The 27,648-nt window shown below is 49.3% G+C and overlaps 1 protein-coding gene across 5 annotated transcripts in view; it reads right to left on the bottom strand.

Moving 5' to 3' along the window:
* Positions 1–27,648, bottom strand: part of btbd11b (BTB (POZ) domain containing 11b) — a 48,791-nt gene that overhangs the window by 3,800 nt on the left and 17,343 nt on the right. Inside the window, exons 2-15 of one of the 5 annotated variants that reach the window (XR_011346845.1) lie at positions 27,357–27,491; positions 21,348–21,552; positions 20,117–20,269; positions 17,346–17,511; positions 15,222–15,317; positions 14,341–14,442; positions 12,778–12,871; positions 10,989–11,124; positions 10,476–10,690; positions 9,673–9,851; positions 6,376–6,481; positions 4,251–4,360; positions 2,211–2,313; positions 677–767 (exon numbers count right to left, since the gene is read on the bottom strand). Coding sequence is in view for 4 of the 5 variants with exons in the window: in XM_069904498.1 (XP_069760599.1) it covers positions 677–767; positions 2,211–2,313; positions 6,376–6,481; positions 9,673–9,851; positions 10,476–10,690; positions 10,989–11,124; positions 12,778–12,871; positions 14,341–14,442; positions 15,222–15,317; positions 17,346–17,511; positions 20,117–20,269; positions 21,348–21,552; positions 27,357–27,491 (1,781 nt within the window). In the remaining variant the exon portion in view is untranslated. The remainder of the gene's footprint in view (positions 1–676; positions 768–2,210; positions 2,314–4,250; positions 4,361–6,375; positions 6,482–9,672; positions 9,852–10,475; positions 10,691–10,988; positions 11,125–12,777; positions 12,872–14,340; positions 14,443–15,221; positions 15,318–17,345; positions 17,512–20,116; positions 20,270–21,347; positions 21,553–27,356; positions 27,492–27,648) is intronic. The other 4 variants (XM_069904498.1, XM_069904499.1, XM_069904500.1 and 1 more) reach the window with 4 other exon arrangements.

Genomic DNA, 27,648 nt, shown 5'->3' with positions numbered 1-27,648 from the left:
TTAACTATAGTTCAGTCAATTGTACAAGCCAGAAACATCACATCCATGCCATCAAACTAGTCCCATTTGCCTGAACTTGGACAACATCCCTTTCCTTTCCATGGATCTGTCTAATTGCCTTTGCATCATTGTAAGTGTCCCTGCCTCCTTCCCTTCCTCTGGCAGCTCATTGTACAGACCCAGTACCCTCCGAAGAAGGAGCCCCTCAGGGCCCCTTTAAATCGTCCCCCACCCTCCTTAAACCTGTGTCCTGCAGTTTTAGGTTCCCCTGCCCTGTGAAGATGTCCCTCATAATTTTGGAAAACTCTCAGGCCCCTCCCTACTTCTCCAGCAACATTTGCATGGTTTCTCTGCACTTTTGCAGCTCAATGACATTCGGGCTGCAGGTGAGTAACCAGAACTGCACACATCTGCAATAAAGCCCAGGGTGTGTGGCCTTTAAACACCCGCTTGCACCTGGGCAACTTCAGAGACAAGATTTAGGATGCAAGACCCTGTACAGTGTGGAGTGGAGTACACATCCCCAGATCAGCCCAAGTGGGGAGAGGGGCAGAAGTTCATCCAATAAGATGGGGAAAGACTGGCTGGGGGAGAGGGGTTTGGAACAGGGGAGAGCGTGAACAGCAGCTGGGTGGAGGTACATCTGCCTGCAGGAACATTACTCAACTTTACTCACCTTGAATATGTTGTACTTGATGTGGCCAAGTTCGATGAAGATGCTGCAGGGGTTGTCTGAGGGCATCCGGCTGGATAGCAGCATCTTAAACCTGCAGAAACCATGGGAAGCAGCTCAGTTTCACACAGGACCTGGCTCACACTCAGCTGATCACTGCAACTTCCTGCTCCAGGGCTGGACCCCAGCACAGTGTCGACTAAACTCAAGTATTCATCTCCAGCATTACCCCAAACCCCCTTCACAGACCATCTGCTCCAGTGGGACAGCCATGGTAGCACTGGAGAGGGGGGCAGAGATTCACCAGCACATTGCCAGGATTCACCAGAGGAGACTGGGCCAATCTCCCCACAACAGAGGATCAGAGGGGACAGGACTGAGGAGTATAGATTGGTAGACGACAGGATACTTTCCCCATATCAGAGGTAGATAAAACTAGGAAATTTAGGGGAAGAGGAGGAGATTCAGGGGAAATCTGAGGGATGTCTTTTTCACCCAGAGTGGGGAGTACCTGGAACACATTGCCAGAGTCCACCAGATGAGCAATCAAATCATCCAGACGTAGAAGGGCCAAGGTCAAAAGGGTCATAAAGAGAGCTTTTGTAACGTTGGCCTTCAGAAGTCAAAGTATTGAGTCCAGGAGTGGGGATGTTAGGGGGAAGTTGGCACAAGATCCTGGTGAGACCAATTTTAGATGTGTGCAATTTTGGACACTCACTACAAGGAATTTATTCATAGATTGAAAGAGTGCAGAGAAAATTTACAAGGATGTTGCTGGATCTTCGGGAACTGAATTACATGCAAAGATTAAACAAGTTAGGATTTGATTTCCTGGAGTGCAGAAGAATGAGGGGAAATATGACAAGGACAGAGTAAATTCAATCAGGCTTTTTCCACTGAGGTTAGGGGAGACAAGAATGAGAGGTCATGGGTTAAAGGTGAAATGTTTAAGGGAAACATACAGGGAAACTTCACTTAGACGATGGTGAGTGTGAGATGAGCTACCCACAGAGTGGTGGATCATAGAGAACATTGAACAGGTACATGGATGGGAGGGGTGTGGAGGGCTCTGGTCCAAGTGCAGATCTCCCCTGAAGACATTTTCCCCTTGATGAGGGGCTCAAGCCCCAAACGTCAGCTCTGTATCTTTACCTTTACTGCATAAAAGACACTGTTTGACCTGCTGAGTTTCTCCAGCATCATGTTTTTACTTCAATTACAGTGTCTGCAGATTTTTGCGTTTCACTGCAGGTCTGTGGGCCAAAGGGCCTGTTTCTGTGCTGTAGTGTTCTATGACTTTCTTTCCCTCCGATGGCATTAATGCTTCTCTATTGGGCAGCATGGACATGGTGGCTGTATGACTGTCGGACTCGAGGCATCATCATGCACCAGTCCACACCCACCCCACACTATCACAATAGCAAAAGGGTACCTCTGCCCCACAACTGCCCTGCCCCACCTCCAGGCTGGTGGCCGGGCTCCCGCCCCACCCTCCAGTCTGCCCCAACCCCACAACAGACCACAAAGGAGCACTTACTTTGGTGAGGCAGTGAACAGGAGCACACGGTGAGCATAAAATGGCTTTCCTTCCACAAGGAAGGTAACATCAGACATTTCCTTGTTATTGAGAAACTGTGGGTCTAGGAGAGATGACAGAGTTCAGGGCGGACACACACATTTGAGGCGGGAGCCTGTCCCACCCATCTGCTCTCAACTGCACTTCCCCATAACCCTGATTCCCTGAACTTTGTCTGCAACAGCCAAGAAATTAGTTTGTTACTAGATAGCTCATAAATGAGAATGGTTCTTCTGCGAGCAGACCCACAGGCTATGACTAACATTCATACTGTTGTATAAAGAGCACAATTTACAGAATGTCAGATCACAATGAAAAAACCAATTGCTCCAAAGTCAATGATGGCCTCTCTGTACCTTACACATCATTCTCCTCAATTTCCATCACAGCTTTCCCACCGTGATGATGGCTGTCTCTGAAACTCCCTCACCACTTGTCCCTTCCCACCAGTACCTACCTATGACCACACCAAATGCAACACCTTCCTCACCATCATTTAGGGTCCGAAACAGTCTTTCCAAGTGAAGGAACACATTAATTGGGAATCTGTAGGAGTAATCCAGTGCTCCTGATGTGGCCTGCCCTTCCTCAGGGAGACTGAACACAGACTGGGAGATCACTTCATGGAGCACCTTCACTCTGTCAGACAATACATGGACGTCCCAGTGGCCAACGACTTTAATTCCATTTCCCACCCCACAACGTCATATCTGACCTTACTGTCAGGTTGGGGCCACATAAATTAGAACACCTTGGATTCCATCTCAAGTTCATCATTTGACTGTTCATGTACAACCAGACGATACAGCATTTCTCCAGACCACAGTGCACACAATAATCACATGTACACACAAAGATAGAATTTAAATGTTTATAATTATTTTGACACTATGTGCTGCACGGTAGGGAGACCCCAGTGATCATCTTGGCTGTTTTGAAGTTCCTCTTTTATTGACTTCCTGAGGAAGTGTAGCTGCTGCTGTTCCTTCCTGACTTAGGAGGTGTTGTGGGTCCACGATAGGCCCTTATGCTTTGTGCTCTCCTCTCTCCGTGTGACGGAACCAGTGAGGTGCAATGGAGAGTAGTCGACCTTCATTCCCCTGAGTTCCCAGTTATCTCTTTGGTCTGGTCCATGGTGAGACTCAGGTTGTTATTCTCACCCCATTTTATGAGCCTCCCGACCTCCTCTCTGTGAGCCGACTCATCGTTGTTGCTCATGTGCTGCATCACTTGCAAACCTGATGATTCAGTTGGAACTGGAGTCACGAGTCAGCAACGTGACCAGTAGCAGCTGAGCCACGGCCTTGAGGTGCCTCAGAGCTCAGCACGATGAGATGAGATTTTTCCCACTGTGGTCTTTTGGTCAAGAGGGTGGTGAATCTGTGGAATTCATTGCCACAGAGGGCAGTAGAGGCAGGTTCATTAAATCTATTTAAGAGGGAATTAGATCTATTTCTTCAGTATGAGGGTATTAAAGGTTACGGAGAGAAGGCGGGGACGGGGTACTGAACTTTAAGATCGGCCATGATCTCGTTGAATGGCGGAGCAGGCTCGAAGGGTCGAATGACCTACTCCTGCTCCTATCTTCTATGTTTCTATGTTTAAGACCAATTACCAATCTCCAACCAGAGGGCATCAATATCAATTTTCCCAATTTCCAGTAACCTCCACAGCCCCTTGTTTTCTCAATCAAGGCAGTGATCGAGAATCAAGACATTCAACACAAACAGGCCCTTTGGCACCAAATTACTGTTCAACAATCTATCAACCAAATCAGTGCTCACCAATACTGATCCTATTTCACTCTCCTCACATTCCATTCATTCTCCCCCCCGCCACCCCCCCCCCCCCCCCACACACTTACATGTTCAAATTTGCAGACGGAATCAAGCATCAGATAACTAAGGTAGACTTTAAACATCATGAAATGACCAAAGACCCTTCAGGAGAATTCAGACCCCAGTCCACGTTAATGATGCTGAAGTGAAAGAGTAGACCTACTTCAGGTTCGTGGAAATAATCATCTCCAATGACCTGGCCTGAGACGAACACACTGACTTGCTGGATGCATGTCACCGTGGGACGGTAGCTGAGCTGCTGAAGATCAGAAGCTGTAGAGGGTGACAAATACAGTTCCGGACAGAGCAAACTAATCCCTTGCATGGGTTCTATCTGCATCTCCCAGTACATAGGAAAGGCAGCCAACATGATGAAGGACCCATCACAGCCCAGAAAATAGCCAGAAAGCTTGTGTGTGAAAGCAGGCACCTGCACTTTATTCTCCACAGGCATCAGGCTCCTGAATGAACCCCACTGCAGTGCTCTCACGTTGCCCTTCCCTGGTGCCAAACTATCTTCCTTTTCATTGTAATTCTATACCTTGTAACCTGTGCTCTTTACACGGCTGTATGAATGTTAGAGATAACCTGTCTGAATGCTCATATAAGAATCATTCACGGTGCAAGAGGTGTAAAGGGAGACGCATGTAAACTTTCACATTTACAGTGGACAAGTCGCTCAACTCCCCTCACATCTCAGGTTTGTACAGGGAGAATGAGCAAACTCCACATAGATTGAACCAGAGTTGCTGGGGCTGATGCAGTGGCTCCACCCACTGACCCACCACATTAGTCACAACTATGTCAACTGTTCCCATCAAGTCTTTATTTCACACAGGAATTCGTTAAAATGTTTGCCACCAGTTGCATTCTTTAACCCAATCCAACTCACTCATCACACCTACTTTTGGACTTGTATTTGTGAAATTGTATGATTAATCTTTCCCAAAAGGAACTTTAATCCTGTTCTACGATGTGACCGATTTAAATAAATCCTGCACGTCCTTCAACTCCAGTGTTGCTATGGAATGGATTTGAAATGTGCAGGATTTGTTTAGAGACTTCCTTCAAGTCTCAATGCTGGAGTTGGCCAAATTAGCTACAGTTTTTGAATAAGGATTACACCCCCAATGCTGACCACATTACCTTGGTTACAAAACTCCAACAGCACCAGTGGTTTGTCTCTGAACATCCCAATAAAACTAGTTCTGGTTCCTGATGTTCTGCACCAATCCTTTCCCACAAGTCCATAAAACCACAAGGCCATCTGGCCCATTGCGTCTGCCCTACCGTTCCATCATGAGCTGATCCATTCTCCCAATTAGCGCCACCCCCCTACCTTCTCCCCTGACTATTCAGATACCTATCAATCTCTTCCTTAAATACATAGACTCAAGATTCAGGGGAGCAGATTTAAGATGGAGATGAGGAAAAACTGTTTTTCCCAGAGTCGTGAATCTGTGGATTTCTCCGCTGAGGGAAGCGGTCGAGGCAACTTCATTCAACATATTTAAGGTTCAGTTCAATAGAATTTTACAGAGAATGATCTCATTGAATGGCGGAGCAGGTTCAACGGGCCTGATGGCCGACTCTTTCCCCTATTTCGTATTCAGCAACCTGGCATCCACAGCTGCCCACGGCAGCAAATTCCAGAGGTTGACTGCTCTCTGACAAAAGAAATTCTTCCACATCTCTGTTTTAAATGGGTGCCACCTTCAATCCTGATGTTGTGCTCTCTTGTCTTGGACTTTCCCCACCATGGGAAACAACTTTGTCACATCTACTCTGTCCAGGCCTTTCAATATTCAGAATGCTTCTCTGAGGTCCCCCCTCATTCTTCTGAACCTCAAGGAATCCAGATCAAGAGCCGTCAAACGTTCCTCATATGTTGATCCCTTCATTGCAGGAATTCGTTTTTTAAAATATTCCCTGAACCCTCCCCAATGCCAGAACATCCTTCCTTAATTAAGGTGCCCCAAACTGTTCCCCATACTCCAAGTGAGGCCTCACCAGTGCCTTATAAACATCACATCGCTGCTCTTATATCCTATCCCTCTAGATCAGAATTCCAACACTGCATTCACCTTCTTCACCACTGACTCAACATGGAGGTTAACCTTTAGGGTGTCCCACCATCGCTTCCCCTTCCATTCAGTGATAAATCACAGCAAGGGAAGGCAGCGTCAAGGCACCTGCTGACTCTCACTAACTTACAAGTAACACAAAATGCAGACTAATTGTTAAACAAAAATAAAGCTGGGTTGAGTTTCACCAAATTGAGTACATACCCAGCCGAGAAATCAGTTTCCTTTTGATTGCTGTGAATTTGGGGATTGGGAATGGGCCATAACACTGAGCAAAAATCACTGCCAGCTGTTGGCTGATTGCTTCATTCTAAGAGAAAAATTAAAAATTCAGTAAGTCTGAGTGAACCAATGACCGCAATACAACTTAAAGCACCTGCAGAACATTGATGAAGAATCCAACATGTCACCAGCATCTGGGCACATACTTTTTCTGTCTCGAGGGTCCCAAATGCAGGTTGCAACAGCGAGCCTGGCCCAGGTTATGCCACTCTCCCAGGTACAGCAGGCCCTTCAACTCCTGCTGAGGTGCTGTCTCATTCCAGACATAGGGCACTCTGCTCCCACCACAGCCTCTCTCGTCAAGAGATCCCAGCCTCTGACCTTGGGTCTGACTGTGCCAGTATCACAACGACTGGAAGCAGTGAAAGCTAGTCCTGACTGGGCCCAACCCACAGATCAGCCAGGCCATGTGTGAAGCAACAGCCTCTTCTCTGCTCCCAATGCCATATGAATGAGGAAAAGCAGAGGTGGCCATTCAGCCCCTTGATTCTGCTCCACTAATTCAGTGTGACCATGGCTGGAGGTGGTGTCAAGAGTTGCCATATTTTGGTGAAGTTATACAAGACATTGGTGAGGCCAAATTTGGAGGATTGTGTGCAGTTTTGATCACCTAACTACAGGAAAGATATCAATTCTATAGAAAGAGGGCGGAGAAGATTGACTAGGATTTTGCCTGGACTTCAGGAACTAAGTTACAGAGAAAGGTTAAGTAGGTTAGGACTTTATTCCCTGGAATGTAAAAGAATGAGGGGAGATCTGATAAAGGCATTTAAAATTATGAGGGGGATAGACAGGGCTTTTTCCACTGAAGGAGGTGAGATACAGAGGACGTGGATTATAGGTGAAAGGGGAAAGGTTTAGGGGGAATATTAAGGGGAACTTCGCACAGAGAGTGGTGGGAGTGTGGAACAAGCTTCCAGCTGAAGTGGCGAGTGAGAGCTCAGTTTTAACATTGAAGAATTTGGACAAGTGCATGGATGGGAGGGGTATGGAGGGCTATGGACTGGGTGCAGGTCAGTGGGACAAGGCAGAATAATAGTTTGGCACAGACTAAAAAGACTGAAGGGCCTTTTTCTGTATTATAGTGTTCCATGGTACTATGGCTGACTTCCAATGGATTCCACTCCTCTTCGTTCCAGTTCCCCATCACCCTCAACCTGTCAAATATTTGCCCATCCCCACCTTCACTCGACCAAGTAATCTGGTTTCCAATTCCCTTGCGGACAGAATTCCAGGAATTTCTCCTCTCTGAGGACATTTCTCCAGTTTTAAATGATCAACCCTTGTCTTGTAGTGGAATCCCTTTGTTTCTGACTTTCACATGAGTGAAAACAACTCCACATCTGTCCTGTTGATCCCTTCAGGATGTTGTGTTTGAACAAAGTCATCAATAGACAACACAGAAAACAGGCCATTCAGCCCTTCTAGTCTGTGCCAAAACATCATTCAGCTAGTCACACTGACCTTCTCTCAGTCTATAACCCTCCAGACCTCTCCCATCCATGTATCTATCCAATTTATTTTTAAAACTTAAGAGTGAACCCGCATTTACCAAATCAGAAAGCAACTCGTTCCACACCCTCATTCCTCTAATCTCTGAGGAACAGATCCAAACTATCCAACCCTACCCACGGATTAGCCAGGCCACGTGTGAAGCAACAGCCTCTTCTCTGCTCCCAATGCCACATGAATGAGGAATTATCCCAGTGAATCTCCTTTGGACACCCTCGGGTGCCACTAGATCCTTTTTTTGGTGAGGGGTCCAGAACTGGGCAGAGTATTCCAAGTGTGGCCTCTCCAACAGGAACAAGACCTCCGTACTCCAACTCCAGCCTCTTTGCAATAAAGACCAACGTGCGGTTTGCCTCCTGAGCTGTGTATTGGACCCGCCTGCCTGCCAACTCTAATTCATTCAAGAGAACACCCAAATCCCTCCAAACCGCACTCATTCACAGTCTCTCTGTATTGAGGCAAGGATCCACCTCTGGGTTTTGTTATTGAGGTGCTTGACCCCATATTAAACTCCATTTGACACATCTTCCCCCAAACACTTGCTCCATCTCGATACAGAACCACAATGCCCTCGTACAGCTGGCCCTTCCAGCTAGAACCAATCCCTGGGGAACCCCACCGGTCCATCCCACCAGCCGGAGGGCCATCTATTCCAACATTCTGATTTCTACGTGACAGCCACAATTCAGTCCATGCAACACACCACCTTCCTCCAACACCTCTGGCTCTTCATTCATGCATCAGCCTCACATGTAGCACCTTGTCAAATGCCTCCACCAACGTTTCCTTTCATAACACCACGATGACAGGGTTTGATTCCACTCAGCTTTCCTGCACAATTTGCAATTTCCTCTTGATTACAGCCTCCAACATTTTGCTGGTAAATTCCTTGCCTCCTGTTGCTCACCACTTACATTTTCGGGGAACCGCCTCCAGTCTCAGTTGCTCAACTCAGTGACTTCTGACATCATTCTCGCCCTGACCCCCCCAAACCTACACTCCAACCATGATCCCCCATATCCCACTCCCGTCCCATGCTCCTTGATCCCCAACCCCACTCCCGTCCCATGCTCCTTGATCCCCAACCCCACTCCCGTCCCATGCTCCTTGATCCCCAACCCCACTCCAACCCCGATCCCTGTACCCCACCTCCAGTCACGTCTGCACTCCATCCCCACCTGGTTCCAATCCCCCATTCCTGATCCCTGTTCCTCTTCTCCCCATTGCCAACTCCCCATCCACTCCACAGCCTTCCCCTTCGATCACACCCCCAATGCTTTTCCTCTCTGCTCTGTTAACGCCAGGCACCTCCTCATACAACTCCTCTCAGCTCATCCACGTCTCCTTCACCTTCTCCTCCCCGCACTCATCTCTCTCACCTCCTCACACTGTCTTTATCTCCACCATTGCCCAGTGCTGAGAAGCCTGTAACCTGCACATTAAGATTGTACCACATCACAGGCAGCCTCTGACCCACCGCATCCTTGTTTGACTATCATGATCCCACATTTCAATATCAACATGGAGCAAATGGGTCCCATCTATGAAGGAGCTGGCACGGGCACAGTGGGCTAAACAACCTCCAGCTCTGATACACCTGTCCATCCCAACAAGTTCCCTGCTGTCTCTCCCTCCAGTGCTGGACAGTCCTGCAAGCCTCACTGTTCCTTGGAGTGTCATCTGGACGCACTGGTGGCATAGCCTTACCTTGCAGGCCTTCAGGATGTTGAAGAGAAGAGACAGCCCCTGAAGGAGAAGCTCTTCACTGTGCTCCTCCTTTTTGATGGTGCCGAACTCCCTCAGGAGGCACTGGATCACCGGCCTGCGGTGCTGCTGGAACGCCGTCTCCAGTGACAGTAACCAGGAATGCAGGCTCCACGGAACCCCTACGTAAGAGAGGTGGAGTCACACAGGCCAGACTGCTGCCCCACTCCACACTACAGACTGACGCAGGTTATACACAGCACTGGGACTCGAGGTCCAACTGCTCCCACCTCCACATTCTGGAGCACACCACCCATTTCACATTTAATCAAATGAATAAATTTAAAATTTAGATTTAGATGTACAGTACGGTAACAAGCCCTTTGGGCCCATTAGCCTGTGCGGCCCAAATACCCCAATTAACCTACAATTCCTGTACGTTTTGAGGAGAGGAAGAAAACAGGACCCCCCCCCCAGGGAAAAGCAACACAGACGTGAGGAGAATGTTCAATCTCCTTCCAGACTGCGCTGGATTCAAACTCCAGCCACTGGCACTGTAACAGCAATGCACTAACCATGCTGCTCCCATCTCATCTAATTGGATGGGATAACATGGATGAGTAGAAAGTGTAGAGAAAGCAGTGGGCTCAGGCACAGAACATTAAACTTCCAAAACCCTGAGACGAGGGGAAGGGTTGTTAATGTGACCCAAACACGTGCGTAGTAACATCTAGTGAGGCTGGTTCAGTTGGGGAAGTGTTGATTGGCTCACGGCATGATCCCTGGGAGGTGGTGCCAACACTGACCAAGGCCCCTGCAGTCCATGCTGATGTCCAGGAACCCGTGCTCTGAGCTGTGGTACAGGGCCTCCTTCAGAGCACACAGCCGGGCCTTGCTGTGACTGGATTTTGTGGGGCTGGGGTTACCCCCCATGTGCTCCCTCCCCTCAGCAAGGATCTCCTCCAGCGACAGCACATCCCTCACTTCCTCCGAGTGGGCCAGCAGCTTGCGGAACACATCCCTGGATAGGCAGAAAACCAGGATAAAGTGTAGGAGATGGCGGAGAATGGTCACCAGACCAACCCCCCCCCCCCCCAACCCTGAGGGTGGGACACAGCAGCCCCCCTCATGTGAGCCACGGCAACACCCCCCCCCCCCACAAGCGTGGGACATGGCAGACCAGAGGTGGGACAACCCAGGCACTGATCCAGGCAACAGAGAAACAGCCCCTCATGCCCCACAAACGGAAGCTATTACCCCCGACTCTCTATCCACCTCACACACACCAGAATCAGCCTCCCTCCCACTACCATGGTTACCTGTGTCCATGAGCAGCAGCCTGGCTGAATGGACTCATGTCACCGTAAGGTGCAGTGCTGATGCCGTTCCTGGACATGGTCCCCATCAGGGTGTCAGCCCCCCTCTCCAGGAGCAAACTCACCAGTTCCATGTCACCTGAAACCACAACAAAACCACTTCCTGGCCAAAAACACTCTGAAATCCAGCATGGTAACGGGCCCTTCCTGTACACCTAGTTACACCCAATTGACCTACACCTCCAGTACATTTTAAAGTGTGGGAGGAAACCAGACACAACCCATGCAGACACGGAGAGAACGTATAAACTCCTTACAGACAGTGCTGGATTCAAACACCAGGCTGTAACAGTGTTGCACTAACTGCTAGGCTAACTGTTACCCATTTGGTTGACAATGTAGTTCACGTGGTTATTAAGTTTGTAGATGATGTCAGAATTGGTAGTGTGATGGATAGTGAAGGTTATCTGAATTTACAAAAGGATCTAGATTAACTTGGAAAATGGGCCAAGAAATGACAGATGGCATTTATCTCAGATAAGTGAGATGTTGCACTTTGGGAGGTTAAAAAAGGAAAGGACTTGTACAGTAAACTAGGGCTGAGGAGAGGGTAGTGCAACAGAGACATCCAAGTAGAGTTCCACCAAAATGGTCTCACATGCCTGCCTTCATCAGTCACAGGAAACGGTAGAGATAGGTACAATAGGCAAGTTAGCACAAGCGGAGTTCTGCAGGGATCTGTGCTGGCCCCCAACTGTTCACATTAAACAAACAATTTCAAGGAGGGACCCAGCGTGGCGTTACCAAGTTTCCTGATGACTAAATAGAGTGGAAGAGCAAAGTGTAGAGGATGTGAGGGATATGGACATGTTGAGTGAGTGGTTGTGGGTCTGGCAGATGGAATACAAATGTCACCTACCTTGGAAGGAAATATAGATCAGATTATTACTTAAATGGCAAAAAACTGGAGCAGGCCATTATGTGGATGGACCACAGAGTGCCTGTGCATAAATCAAAAATGGCTGGTTTTTCCAGCTGCTTCAAGTCATCAAAAAAGAAAATAGGATGTTGGCCTTAAAGTGACACTGTTTGTCCAACTGAGTTAGAACCTTAGAACACTACTGCTCAAAAACAGGCCCCTTCGGCCCTTCTAGGCTCTGGCAAACCACTTTTTTTTCTCCTCCAGCAATGAGTTTTTACTAAGATCATTGCCAGAGGGATTGAACTTAAGAAGAGGGAGGTTTTGCTACACTGTACAAGGTACTGATTGGTGAGGCTGCATCTGGAGAAGTGAGTGCAGTTCTGGTCTCCTTACTTAAGGATATCCTGGTCCTGAATGTGGTACAGAGGAAGTTCACCAGGTTGGAACAAAATTATGAAATGAAAAGATAGAAGCAAGGAGGTTGTTTCCCCTGGAAAACACAATCGTTGAAGGTTACCAAATCCTCCAGTGCTCAGTGAGTGGAGTGGTGATACATGTTCCCTGTCCGGTGACGTTCCCTTGCTGCTCTGGTCCCATAGTGGGACAGATTGTGGATTTGGGAGAATCTGACTAGCCTAGCTGAATTCTTCAACCATGGGGCTTCAGTTGTGGAGAGGGGCTCGTTAACCCCAACTTTGTGTTGCCCCCAAGGGATCCTTTTCCCAAAAAGTTGATAATTCTGTGAACCAGAGGCACAGGCTCAGTGTCAATGTAGTCGAGGTGAAATGTTTGGAACCCACTGATTTCTCAACACTGAATCATTCTCCAGCTGTGCACGTGGAAGGATGCTCGAGACGGTCACAAACTCACCAGATGCTGACGCCAGCTGTAAGGGGGTCTCGGAGTAATTCTCACCACCTTCTCCAAGGGAGCCTTCAACCTCGGCTCCAGCATCCAGCAACAGCTGCAGAAAAGAGAACGTTCTTACGAACAAGGCAAGGCAAAGCTTCACTACTCTCTCCAAACAGAGAGTTGAACTCAAATCCAAACTGTTGGGGAGGAAAGACTTTGTAAGAGGCCAGAGTGGTGAGCAGGGTTGAGAGAGAATGGAGCAGAGGGAAGGGTCCATGCAGGGTTCCTGTAAGAGGAGGGAGGGGGGGGGGGGGGCAGCTGTGTTCCTCTGGGTGATCCTGCTCTCCATGTAGAGCTGATCATTGACATGTGAAGCAGGAAAACCACTGTTAGAAGGCAGAGCATATGGATAGAGAGAACCTGGAGGGACACTGAATCAGGCAGAGGAATGGCCACCTGTTTGGGTAAGGACCCTCTAGCGAGATTGGGCCTCTACCTCATCTTTGGATGGTCAGTAAAGCCTCGGTGGTTATTCTGGCTTCCAAATGCTCAGAATCAACACATTCACCTGCTCTCACTGTCCCAGAATGCTCGAGTCTCTGTCTCTGCAGACTGGTCACACACACAACACTCCACAGAACAGCCTTCACAAAGCAAGAGAACACAAAGGTATTCAAACAAGCTCTCACAGAGCCCATGAAATCCAGTTGGCAAGTGAGATTAGAGGCTGGCTTGGTAACAGTGTGATGGGGGAAGGTTGTCTTTGGGACTGAAAGGCTGTGACCAATGGTGTACACAGGGATGACTGTTGGATTTCACTGCTGGTCATGTACATAATGGATCTGATTGTGAGGAAGGTCACAAGCTACAGAAGGATGGGAAATTGGATGGAATTTAGTCCTGACGTGCAAGAGGTGATGGGGGGCAGGACAGATCCCATAAAGGGCAAGCTCAAGGGATGGATTGTTGAAATTGACAACACAGGAAGATAAAGTGGGTGATTCATTAGTCCGGGGACAGAATGCTACTTTCCTAAAACATTGGTTAGACCATAGTTGGAGTATTGCCACCAAACAGGACAATGTGTTTTCAGTGGAGACAATGCAGAGGACATTGCCGGGAATGATGTCGGGTTTGGTTCCCTCCAAGAGGTGGCAGCTAAGGGGAACCGATAAGAGAAACCTTCCTCAATCCAAAATCACTGAACACTGCGGGAATGTTGAGGGTGAGGTTGAGAGGGGAAAAGAGGAAGAGGTTTCTCCTTGGAGAGGATGGTTGGGATCTAGAAAGCACAGTGAGGGGATTGTGAAGGGAGAGATTATCATTCCACAGAAACAGGCCATTCAGCCCACCAGATCCATGCTGTTGATCCCCCCTCTGCATTAATCCCACCTCCCAGCTCTGGGTCTCTTCGCCTCACCCAGATGCTTCCACCACTCTCCGCTAGAAAGTTCAAGGGACTTGTCTGGGTCAGATAAATCGCTCCCAGTTACACGGATTCTCCTCCCCCTTCCCCAAATCAAAGCAAGCCCTTTGATCAGCAATGCATGGTAGATCATGGAACCGAGCACACAGGATTACCTGAACAATGGCCACATGTCCATGGAGGACGGCAAGTGTGAGGGCTGTCCAATGGCGGGCATCCGGTGGGACAGACGGGCATCTGTGGGATGGACTAGGAACCTGTAGGTGCAAGAAATGAGTAAGAGTGAAGAACAGGGCACAGACTGCACTAGGACCTACTCTTGCCGCAGCTTTGGTGGGGCGAGGGGATGGGAGGAACACGACAGAACTGCCCCTGAGCACACAAACCACGACAGGGTCTGGTGCTGCAGGAGTACAGGGGACAGACTGGCAATTCCCAACTGAGCTGTGGTGAAGGAGAATGTGACTACAGATCTCACATGGGGCTGACAGAGGTCCCAGTGGAGATTTATCCACAAAAGGGCGGGTCACTGCCTGTGGCCCTCACAGGATACAACAACCTTGAATGCCACAGCCTACAGTCAGTGGGACAAACAGGATAGTAGTGGCAGTCATGGGGGTGAAAGGAGAGTTTCACCTCCATGACACTGGTCAATGGTGACCCAATGGTGGATGACTTTGGAGAACAACACAAAACACACAGCAAGATCCAACCAATGGCAGTGAAACTGATCCTGGATTGGTTCTTGTGGCATGGATCAATCCCACAGGAGACCCTTAGACTCCCCCCACCCCCAAAAACCAACAGGACTCCAGGATGTCCCACCCTCCCCACACAAATGGGACTCCAGATGTGCAGTGGAGACTGAGGGCCCTTTCTGAAGGACAGCCCTGGTGCCACTACAATGCGACCCTCTTATGGCATTACAGGGAATGGGGACAAGAATGGAGTGGGAAAGTTGTTTAGTAGGAACTGAGGGGTATGGGGAAAGATTGTCCTACTTCGCTGGTCCAATGAAAAACAAACCTGTCCTTACCTCACAGTTCACATCGGCTCCAGCATCCAGCAACACCTGGACCATGGCCTCATCGCCCCGGGCACAGGCATACATGAGTGGGTTCAGACCCTGCATCTCAATGTGCAACACACAACCATCAGTCCCTGCACAATGCCCCTATACCCCCACAGCCCCACAACCCAGTCACCCCCATACCCCCACAACCCAGTTGCCCCTATACCCCCACAACTCAGTCGCCTCCATACCCCCACAACCCAGTTGCTTCCTCGCCCCCATCACTCCGTCACCCCCATACCCCCACCACTCCGTCACCCCCATACCCCCACCACTCCGTCACCCCCATACCCACACCACTCCGTCACCCCCATACCCACACCACTCCGTCACCCCCATACCCCCACCACTCCGTCACCCCCATACCCCCACCACTCCGTCACCCCCATACCCCCACCACTCCGTCACCCCCATACCCCCACCACTCCGTCACCCCCATACCCCCACCACTCTGTCATCCCCATACCCCCACAACCCAGTCACCCCCATACCCCCACAACCCCGTCACCCCCATACCCCCACCACTCCGTCACCCCCATACCCCCACCACTCCGTCACCCCAATACCCCCCTCCACTCCGTCACCCCCATACCCCCACCACTCCGTCACCCCCATACCCCCACCACTCCGTCACCCCAATACCCCCCTCCACTCCGTCACCCCCATACCCCCACCACTCCGTCACCCCCATACCCCCACCACTCCGTCACCCCCATACCCCCACCACTCCGTCACCCCCATACCCCCACCACTCCGTCACCCCCATACCCCCACCACTCTGTCACCCCCATACCCCCACCACTCCGTCACCCCCATACCCCCACCACTCCGTCACCCCCATACCCCCACCACTCCGTCACCCCATACCCCCACCACTCCGTCACCCCCATACCCCCACCACTCCGTCACCCCCATACCCCCACCACTCCCATACCCCCACCACTCCGTCACCCCCATACCCCCCACCACTCCGTCACCCCCATACCCCCACCACTCCGTCACCCCCATACCCCCCACCACTCCATCACCCCCATACCCTCCACCACTCCGTCACCCCCATACCCCCACCACTCCGTCACCCCCATACCCCCACCACTCCGTCACCCCCATACCTCCACCACTCCGTCACCCCCATACCCCCACCACTCCGTCACCCCCATACCCCCACCACTCCGTCACCCCCATACCCGCACCACTCCGTCATCCCCATACCCCCACAACCCAGTCACCCCCATACCCCCACAACCCCATCACCCCCATACCCCCACCACTCCGTCACCCCCATACCCCCACCACTCCGTCACCCCAATACCCCCCTCCACTCCGTCACCCCCATACCCCCACCACTCCGTCACCCCCATACCCCCACCACTCCGTCACCCCCATACCCCCACCACTCCGTCACCCCCATACCCCCACCACTCCGTCACCCCCATACCACCACCACTCCGTCACCCCCATACCCCCACAACCCAGTCACCCCCATACCCCCACCACTCCATCACCCCCATACCCCCACAACCCCATTCCCCCACAACCCAGTCACCCCCATAACCCAGTCACCCCCATAACCCAGTCACCCCCATAACCCAGTCACCCCCATAACCCAGTCACCCCCATAACCCAGTCACCCCCATATCCCCACCACTCCGTCACCCCCATACCCCCACCACTCTGTCACCCCCATACCCCCATACTCCCACCACTCCGTCACCCCCATACCCCCACCACTCCGTCACCCCCATACCCCCACCACTCCGTCACCCCCATACCCCCACCACTCCGTCACCCCCATACCCCCACAACCCAGTCACCCCCATATATCCCGAGACACCCTCCATTCCTCCATATTGCTAGTCACTTCCAGACCACAATGGAGAGTGCTTGTGAGCACTGTGAATGGATGGGGTCAAGGGTCAGCCCACGAGTTGTTCTGGGGGTGTAGGTTAATTGGGCAATGGGCTGAAATGGCCTGTTACCGTGCTGTATATCTAAATTAAAAAGTTGCAAACCCCTGGTCAAGGTTCTCAGGTCTAGGGTCCTCTGACACCAGAGAGTCACAGAGACAGCACCAAGTCTGGCTCCTACCTGGTCACTCAGAGTGTTGATGCCGTCAGGTCCCAACAACCGAATGGCCTGGCTGACGAGGTCCGTCCTGCCACAGTTCAACATGCGGAAGCCCAGGCCTTGCCGGAACTTGGCCTCAGTGACTGCTGCATCCAGCTTCAGGGAGGTGCACGAGCAGACGTCGGCTCTGTAGAGGCAAGAAACCCATTCACACCAGGGTGACAGTGGGGAGTGCCATCACCAGATCCAATCCCTCAGTCACATGCTTCAAGGAGGGGCCTCAATGATGACATAACTTGGTGAGCACATGCACCAGGTCATCATGTGGCTCCCACGTCTCCTCACTTCCCTCCCTGCCCGTTTTGGACATCTGGAGGCTGAAATGTGATAGCAAACGGCAGCACGGCAGAAATCTGCAAGAAGCGAGGTCCAAATGGTTGAGAGGGATGAACTGATTCAACCTTCAAGCTAAAAGTACAACATTCCAACCTTGTAAGCACCATAACCATCACAGCAATAGGTCCTTCAGCCATAGATCCACTGACTAGCTACCACACTCACCCACACACTCGATGCCCATTTAACCCACTGATCCACACATCTTTGACATGGGAGGAAATGGGAAGCCCTGGGGAAAGGCCATGGTCACAGGGACGGCATGCAGCACTGGGCAGGATGGAATCCCGGTCTCTGGCATTGAGGCACCCCTTGATAAGCTTCCCCCAAGCAGCACAGAAACAGCCCTCAGTGACCACCTTCCTGCCCATACCTATGACTACTATCATTCCAGGTCTGTGCCCTTCGCTGCCTCAACAACTTTCATTGTCCAGATACTTCCCAAAGTTGTGAGTCTCTCCCACCACCATCCCCTCAGGACGAGCATTTATCCAACCACCAACCCAATGAAAAAAATCTTCCTGAAGCCCCCTTGATGTATTGTTGCCTCTCACCTTCAATCTCTGCATGAGGGTTATCTCCACCACCCATACTTTGTTCATCTCATCCAATACTTCCCTCAGCCTCCTTGGACGGCCAACTCTGCCTGTCCACACCCCTTTTGTTCTGACATCCTCTGCTTTGACCTTTCTAATTCTTCTTCCCCAGCCATTACACCTGGCCCATTTTTCCCATCAACCACTCCTCACCTGGATCCACCCATCACCGGCCAGCCCACCTGTCCTATCACCTCTACATTCAGTCTTGATGCAGATCTTGTCCGTCCCCTTTGGGAAACTACCTGCAGATGGCGGAATGGAATGAACATGGACACAGTGGGTCAGGTAGTAATATGTGAAGAGAAACGCTCAGTTAGCGTTTCGGGTCAGGATCTTTTGTAGAGAACCTCCCCCCCCCACAGGTGCTGACTGACCTGCTGAGTCCATCCAGCAGCTTGAGTTTGCTTCAGATTCCAGCGTCTATAGTCTCACCTCCTTCGCCCATCTGCTCATGACTGTCACCCACCATCCCAGGCAACACGCTCTGCACCACCCAGTACAATGATATCGTTGTTGCTGAGTGCCAACTACACTGATTCCAGTGAAATAGTTCGTTCATCTCCCGGTGCATACTCTGCTTTCGTTCATCTCCCTGTGTTGCTGTTTTCAGGGATCCTCAAAGACAGGCAACAAAGTTCCTCTTCTCCTCCAAACTTTCTTTTACCCCTGCTTGTTTTTCCCAAGATTATCTTTCATCTACCCATCTTACACATCAATCACTATCACTCTGCAGCCTGACCACTCTCACACCTCCTCTACTTCTTCTGTTGCCCATATTCTCACCTGGATTATGAATGTAGATTATGGACAGAAAGGGCCCGGCACCGATCCCTGTGGTAGATTACAGACGATAAGGGCCCGGCACTGATCCCTGTGGTAGATTATAGACAGTAAGGGCCCAGCACCATCCCTGTGGTAGATTACAGACGGTAATGGCCCGGCATCGATCCCTGTGGTAGATTATGGACAGTAAGGGCCCAGCTCCGATCCCTGTGGTAGATTACAGACGATAAGGGCCCAGCACTGATCCCTGAGCTAGATTTCAGAGAGTCGGGGCCCGGCACCGATCCCTGTGCTAGATTACGGACAGTAAGGGCCTGGCACCGATTTCTGTGGTACATTGCTGCTCATTGTTTCTAATGGCAATCTTACCACTGCAAAAGCATTTTGCTGTCACAAGTTCTGAGGCCCAGCATATGCAGTTTGAAGGGCTCTTGTAGATTAAAAGACATTGAAATAAAGGGCAGAAAAATGCAAGGTCTACACCAAGCTGCAAAGCACAACCTTTTCCCAACTGTCCTGGACACAGAAGTACACTGGGGAAGGAAAAGGGGAATGTTAGGATCTACATTCTGCACATTGTACCACAGCAGACCCTGACAAAGGTTGAATAGAGCATTTGATGATAATTTGAATGAAATGAGTTCAGGGCTAGTTCTGACTGAGAAAGGCTGTGTGCCAGTACGAGGGAGATCACACCATCTACAGCCCATGTCAAGGGGATGGGATTTAACATTAAACAAGAAAGTCTGCAGATGGTGGGGTCGACTCTAATATACGAAGGTGCTGGAGAAACCATCACAGGAAGGAAAGCTGCCTGACTTGCTGAGTTTCTCCAGCACGTCTGTGCATCGGATGAAAATTAAAAACCTGCAGATGCTGGAAATCCAACAAGAACCAAGTGCTGGGAACATTCAGGCATCACAAGTGGAGGGTTAGGGTCAGGATCACATTTCAGATCCAGACCCCTTCCGAGTGATTCTCGCGTTCACTGTTAGGTTTGGAAGTTGGTCATACTTCAATTGGCGAGGTTCACAATCCACTCCAGGGAGCAGAACTCGAGAAGCTTGACGAACATCATCGCTGTCAACAGAGAAACTCCTGCGATACTCAGCGTGGGCCACAGCCACTCGTATCCACTCCATCAGTGGTGGCAGAACCAGGAATGACCTGTAGGTGACAGCACATTACCATTAACAGAGAGACAAATCGCTGACCATTCTCCTTATCCGTGCCCCTGGTGACTTCATGAACCTTCACAAGGTCACCCTCCAGTCTCCCACCCTCTGAGAGGAAAAGCCACAGCTTATCAAATCTCTCCTTTTAACTCAAGCCCTCCATTCCCAGCAACATCCTCGTGAACCTATCTGCACCCTTGTTCCTGCTTGTAGTCTGTTGACCAGAAAGGCCCAATGTTCCAGGTGGGGTCTCACCAATATCTTGTCACAGCTGTACAAGTCCAAATGTTCCGTACATCACTGATAGAAATTACCTGGGCAATTGGGAAAAGACACACCAAGTGGCAGGGCTCTGGGATAAGCTGGACACAAGAGATGACCAACATAATCTGGAGCAAATCAGATAAACCGCAAGGGGGAGTGGTCAATGCAGCTGCAGGAGGAGTGGCATGCTGTTGAATGGAGACCCAGGGGTCCTTCATAAGTGGCACCACAGGCGAGGACGAGGGCAGGATGCATCAGTGAGGGCGATGTGTTCACACTGGCTGGGCCACACTGGGAGTACTGTGTGCCATTCTGGTCACCACACTGCAGGAAGAGACATTGGAACAGGAGGTTTGTTGGGATGGGATGGTTTCAGGGAGAGTTTGGAGAAGATGGGATTGCTCATCCTGATCTGGTCTTCTTACACAAAGGAGGATATTTGTGATCAAGGGAGATCAAATGTTATCCAGACTAATAATGTTAAGTGGTGATAACTCAGCAGACCAAGCTGATGGTTTAGAGGGGAGGGAGAGAAGTTGTTACCCCACAAGGAGGGACTCAGCAGCCAGGGTGATAGTTTGAAGAGGATGGGGAGGCCTCAAAGGGCAGGGACAATACCTCGCCTGACTGTAGAGAACTGGGGATCAGCCATTCAGGACAGAGAATGAGTTTGAATTTCTCCAGCCAGTTGGTGATCTGGGTGGCTGTGTTTAGGAAAGGTTTGGCCTCAGAGTCCCCTCCCTTTTCCTGTTTGTTCTGCAGCAGGAAAGCGATTGACAATCTGATGGTTGATGAGCGGCTGGTACCTGTCTGTACTCAGGATGACTTTGGGTGACTCCGCATCGGGGTTCTCCCTTTCTGGCTGGGCAGAGTGCATGAAGTAGCAGAGGGTGTAGAGTGCCTCGGTGTCCCAGTGTAGCAACCCCTGCCTGTAGTGTGCCATAGTGCCGTCACCTGGGTCTGTCCAGCTCACCGACTGCAAATGCTGCATTGCCCGAGAAACCAGCTCACCTGGGGAACAGAGAGGAGGGCCAAGGGTCAGTGCTCCTCAAACATGCTTTGTCCTACCAAGTCCTTCAGCCCATTAACCTCTCCTATCCAGCTCCTGATGTACTTCTCATGCTCCCAAATTCCCTGTCTGTTACCTGTATCCCACTAACCTTTCTCACTAATCTGCTCCAACCACCTGGAACAGGCTTCCTCCTGCTCACTTCAGGATTCTTGCAGGTCTGGTCCCAGGGCTGTGCTCATTTCTCCAAACCTTCATAACTGAAACATTGCATCTTCACCTGGTCAACCACATTAAACAAAATTATGGAGTAACTCTCCTCCTCTGGTTCTCCTCACGCTGCGGAGATTGGCACTGGGTAATACCCAATGACATTTAGCAGGATGGAGGAGCCAGTTTCAATCGTGGCTTCTGAAGGGGAATTGGATCAGTTTGAAAGGGAAGGGATGGCAGGGCTGGAGGAAATTCACAAAGTGGGACCTTGGTCACTGTTTCACCACAGACATTCTGATCTCAATGAAATCCCAGATGTGGACATAGAGCATAAGATCCAAATGAAGCATAAACACCTTGAGAAAACCAAATGCCAGGAGAACATAGTGGGGCCAGCAGATGGAGAGAGCCTGCAAATCCAGCACACAATGTGGCTATTTTTACAAGGTTCTGGTCAATAAACCTTGCAGGTGGAGGTGATCCCTGAAATGGCAGTACAAGCAGCAGTATCACAGGTAGAGGGATAACATGGACAGGGAAGTGAGGGTGTGGGGGTCATTCAGCCATGAGACCATTCCAGCTCTTTGGAGGCAGAGGAGGTTCACCAGTTTTTTCTGAGATGAGGGGGTTTGCCTATGAGGAGAGATGGAGTCATCTGGGTCTGTACTCACTGGAATTTAGAATAAGGAGCTCTTACAAAAACGTATAAAATTATGAAAGACATAGATACGATAGACGTCGGCAAGTTGCTTGCATTGGTGGAGGAGACCAGAACTAGGAGACATAGCCCAAGATCCAGGGTAGTAGATTTAGGACAGAGATGGGGAGGAACTGCTTTTCACAGAGGGGGGTGAATCTGTGAAATTTGATGCCCATTGAAGCAGTGGAGGCGACCTCAATAAATATCAAGGTTGGATAGATTTTTACATAGATGGGAAATTAAGGGACATGGGGAAAAGGCAGGTAGGTGGAGATGATCAGTCTATCGTCAGATCAGCCATGATCTCAATGAATGGCAGAGTAGCCTCAACAGGTCGAATGGCCCTACTCCTACTCCTATTTCTTATGTTCAATCCAGTCTCCCCACATAACCAAGCAAATGATGTCCTTTCAAATGCTTCCCTGCTCTTTGGAAATCACCAGATTGGCAATGTCCCTGAACACTTGGGGTTCAGTAAAAAATGTATTGGTCAAATACAATGGAAAAAGCAGGCGTCTGCAACACAGCAGGTAGTGCTGCTGTCTCTTGGCTTCAGAGACCTGCATTCGATCTCTTCCTCAACTGCACTGTGTGTGGAGTTTGTACATTCTCCAACCATGTGGACTTCCCCCAGGTGTTCCACTCTCCCCTCCACATCCTAAAAGTGTGCAGGGTGGGAGCTGGGGGGCATTGACAGTGAGAAATCAAGTCCAGTGGGTAGGTCAGTGGCAGAAATAGGGTGGAGTCCATGAGAACATGGAGAATAAAACGTAAAATTAATGTCGGTTCAATGCAGATGGTGCTGGTCAGTATCGATTTGTTGGGCCAAAGGGCCTGTGTGTTGTATCTAATGGAGGACAAGCTGTGTAGCATGTAGACAAAACCCTGGTTATATACATTGCTACAGTGAGCACTTCTGAACACTGCTCCCGGAAGGACACTAGGGGCAGTGCCAACTCACCAGATTTCGGCTCCAAGAATGGGATATTAAGCAATCACAACATTGGGTTTCATTCCTTGCAATACAATATCAAAAGGCATCAGCAAAACTGCTGTTTACAACCCAAATAAAACTGCTCAGAGAAAACAATATGCCAAATAATCAAAAGGAGGAGATTTTATGGTTGCAGGGCTGTGAAAGATTGACCGATCATATCTATGCTATCTCCACTAATCCAACTTGCCTGCAATAATTCTGAGATTCTGAGATTACTGAGGAAGTGTACTTGTTGATGTGCTTTGTGTAACATCCTGGAAGACAACATTGGCTTTAAGTAAAACCAGCCATATCATAACCAGAGGCCAAACCAACGGGTGCCAAGCACGCACAACCTGAACTGTGTAACCAAGGCCCCTTGCAGTAAGGTGTGGATTTGTAGGCTTAGCAGCTGAACTGGGCAAAGAGTGGAGACACCGTTCACAGCAACCAGAGGCACAGCAGTCTGTTAAAGTCAGGACAAGTATTACTGAGTACAAATCCTTATTTCACATCCAACACACACTCTCACTCATGTCAGTTCAGCACTGAAATGACAATCAGCAGATTTTGGAAAACTCGCGGAAGAACCTGCATCATTTTGTCTCAAACTGTTGGCACAGATCACTATATCTATCATCTTCCATTAGTTCAAGATAGAACAAGATCAAAACCATCAACTCATCTTTTAAAAAGATATCCAAATATTTCTAGTCAGCAAAAAGGGTCAGTGAACCTCTCCGACTTAATGCCTGAAGCAATTCGGAGACCTATCAAATGTATCAAATGTTTGGGCCTTTGACCTGTTTACTGCATACACACTTGCTCATGGGCAAACGTTAACTGATCTCATGACTACTGCATACGGCAGCAGCTGGTCCTATTGAATGTATGAAGTGAAGAGGCCAGCCACACGTGGACAGGAACAAACCACCTCCCAAGCAGCTGGCAACTGACACCATTTTATCTGCTTTGCTGGGTCACAGTGGAGCTGTGCAGCTTAAGGGTATCTCACTTCAATGCCTCAACAATAAGGTGGATCCACAACAGCTACAGCAGTGTTGCTGCTTTAAAGTATGTTACATTCTAAATGTAGTATTAATGGGACCTTTACCTGTTTGCAGAGAATGTTTTTTTTACCCCCAGGTTTTGATGTGCACTGTCCAAACTACTCAGTGAAGTGTTCACTCATTAGTCAGAGAAATGGAACCATCTAGCACAGGAACAGGCCCTTCAGCTATCTCCTTTGTGCTGACCATGTTGTCCATCTGAGCTAGTGGCATTGGACTGCGCTTGGCCTACATCTCTCTATACAAGCCATTCTCATCGGGGACCATAGTCTCCCGGGGGCCACGGCACAGTTAAGTAAAAGTCCGGTTTTCTTTTCATTCTCGTGTAACATAAAATTTTTTTATGTAGTCGGTAGGAGAGAAGCAAGGAAGAAATCAAAATTTAACTGCTTCACAGGGAAGGGGGCCCATACACTCTGATCACAATACTTGGGGTCCACAGCCGAAAAAAGGTCTAACCCTCATAACCATGCACCTGCCGAGATGTTATACCCTCCTCAACCACTTCCTCTGGCAGCTCTTTACCACCCTGGGGCAAGTTGCTCCTCGACTTCCCTTTACATTGTTCCCCTCTCACCTTTGTGTTGAATTTTAGACTGTCCCACCTGGAAAAAGACCACTTACCTTATCTGGCCTTCATGATTTTACAAAACTCTACAAGGTCTTTCTCAGCTTCCTTCACTTGTCCCAACCTATCCAGTCTCTCCTTGTTACCTGAGCCCTGTCCCAGTAATTACCTTAAACTTTTTTTTAGTAGGGTGACCACAGCTGCACTCGATACTCCAGATGGCCTTTGTACAACTGCAACATGATGTCCTAGCTCCTGTGCTCAATGCCTTGAACAAAGGGAAGTGTGCTATACAACTTCTTCACCACCCTGCCTGTGTAGCCCCTCACATGGAACTGTGTACCTATGTCCCAAGGTCTTGGCTCTCCAGGGCCCTACCAGTAACCTGAATTTTGTGAATCAATGAAAATTTCAGCACTGGGGAATGGAGATTGGAAACATGGAATGGACATGGTAGAGCAGTGATAATCTCTGGAATCCTTGTGAAGGGGATCACTGGCTGAGACTTGCAGCAATACCCAGGACAGTTCCTTGGCCATAATTTCTACCTTCAACACCCCACCATGGCTAATTGTACACTGCCCAATGCAAGCAGTGGCTGCACATTTACCTCACCGAGAAGAAAGGTGAAAGAGTCAACTCTAGCTTTCAATCATTTATTTTCAAAAAATTTTCTTTAAACCCAATTCATATCTTTCTTCGTTCACTCCAAAAGTCCATTTGCATATTGTTTTGGCTGGTCACTTACAAGCCACATCTCCCTCTGCAAACAAACTCTCCCCATCATTCCTCCTTTACATTGATGCCCTGCATTCACCAACTTGCCATCTGTGTTATCCCTTCAGCTGCCCACATGAACAAGATGATTACATAAATGGCTTAGAGTAGGGCACTAAAAGCAGCACACATATGTTTGCCAACATTAAATGGAGTTGAAAAGCAAACTGTGCTGAGGACAGAATGCCCAGAGATGTAGATAGGTTAAGGGAGCGTCTAATATCCTGCAGATAGAAAAGACATCAGCAAATGTGAGGTTGCCCATTTTAGAAAGAAAAACAGAAAATAGAATTATTTAAATGATTTTTAAAAATTGGGGCATTCCTTTGTGCAGAGCCCTGGGGGTGCTTGTGCATGAATCACAAAGTTAGTTGCAGGTGCAGGAGGCAATCAAGAAGAAAAAATAGAAAGTTATCCTTCATTGCTTGGGAGAGATTGGATTCAAGAGCAGGGAGGTTCTGCTGGACCTGCACAGGGAACCCACGAGGCCACACTTGGAGTACTGTGCGCAGTTCTGGCCTCCTTACTTCAGAACGGAGGTTCTGGTGTTGCCAGCAGGGCAGAGCAGGTTCACCAGGATGATTCTGGAGATGTGGTTAGACTACGAGGACATAGGAGTATACTATGGGCTCTTATCTTGTTAAGTCATCTCACGTGCAGCACCTTGTCAAAGGCCTCCTGAAAATCCAAATTCACATCACTGCATCTCTCTTATCCAGCCGGCTTGTCACATCCTCAAACAATTCCAATAGGTTTACCCACTGGAGTTTCGAGGATGAAAGTGGGGGAGAAATCTTATAGAAACTAAAATTGTTAAAGGATAGATGGTAGGTGAGACAAGAACTAGGGGACATTGCCTCCAGATTTTGGGGAGTAGACTTAGGACTGAAGGGGCAGAATTGCATTTCCAAGAGGGTGGTAAATCTGTGGAATTCTTTGTCCAAGGAAGCGGTGGAGGCTGCTTCATGAATTACATTTGAGATCGTCCGACAGATTTTTTTTTTTGCGTCATTGGGAAATGAAGGTTATGGGTAAAGGGTATCACTCAAAAGAGACTTCACAGTGGAGCTGCTTCACTGGGGAGAAGGAAAGTCGGTGGAGCGGGCTCCAGCTACTCCTGTTTTTTATGTTCTTATGTCGTCATTCCTGTTTTATATTTTCCAGAATCCACAACCCTTCCTTTCTACACACGATGTCAACTCTTTGGTTTGTTCCTGAGTCCTCAATCACGGATAAAAAAACAACCGACATTTACTTCACTGTTTCCCCGTTCCTTCTGTCCGTTCCACATGTGAACATATCATTGCAAACATAGGTTGCTGCATGGAGGTCAGTGGGTCCTGCCATGTTGGAACCCCCCTTCCCACTACCCTCCCACACCAGAGCAGCAGAGCTTGGTCTACAAGATCCTGATACAAACTAGCTGACATTAATAGAAGCTGAGTATCGGTGATGCTCACACCTGGACATGCACACTGACAGAGAGCAAGTGGTTTACTCACTGAGTTCTGCGATGCTCCCGACGCGAGTAACCAGTAGCGTCTGCTCAATGGTCTGCAGCTCAGACTGGCTGAATGAAGAATCCCCAGGTTTCATGTGTGTGTACAAGTCCAGGGTTTCCGGCAGGGCAAGGACTCCTGGAGTTAAAGAGTGACAACTACAGTGACACAGACACATTTTTCTTCAGCACATACTTTTTATCCCAACCCCAGAGGAAAGTTATTCATATCCTGCACCAAAATCGAGCAATGCTTTTTTGATCAACATCTGCTGTTACTTTTCTGGGAACATTGT

Source organism: Narcine bancroftii, chromosome 11 (assembly GCF_036971445.1).
Source record: "Narcine bancroftii isolate sNarBan1 chromosome 11, sNarBan1.hap1, whole genome shotgun sequence".
Lineage (NCBI taxonomy): Eukaryota > Metazoa > Chordata > Chondrichthyes > Torpediniformes > Narcinidae > Narcine > Narcine bancroftii.
The sequence above is the reverse complement of the archived record's forward strand: the minus strand, read 5'-3'. Positions and strand labels throughout refer to the sequence as shown.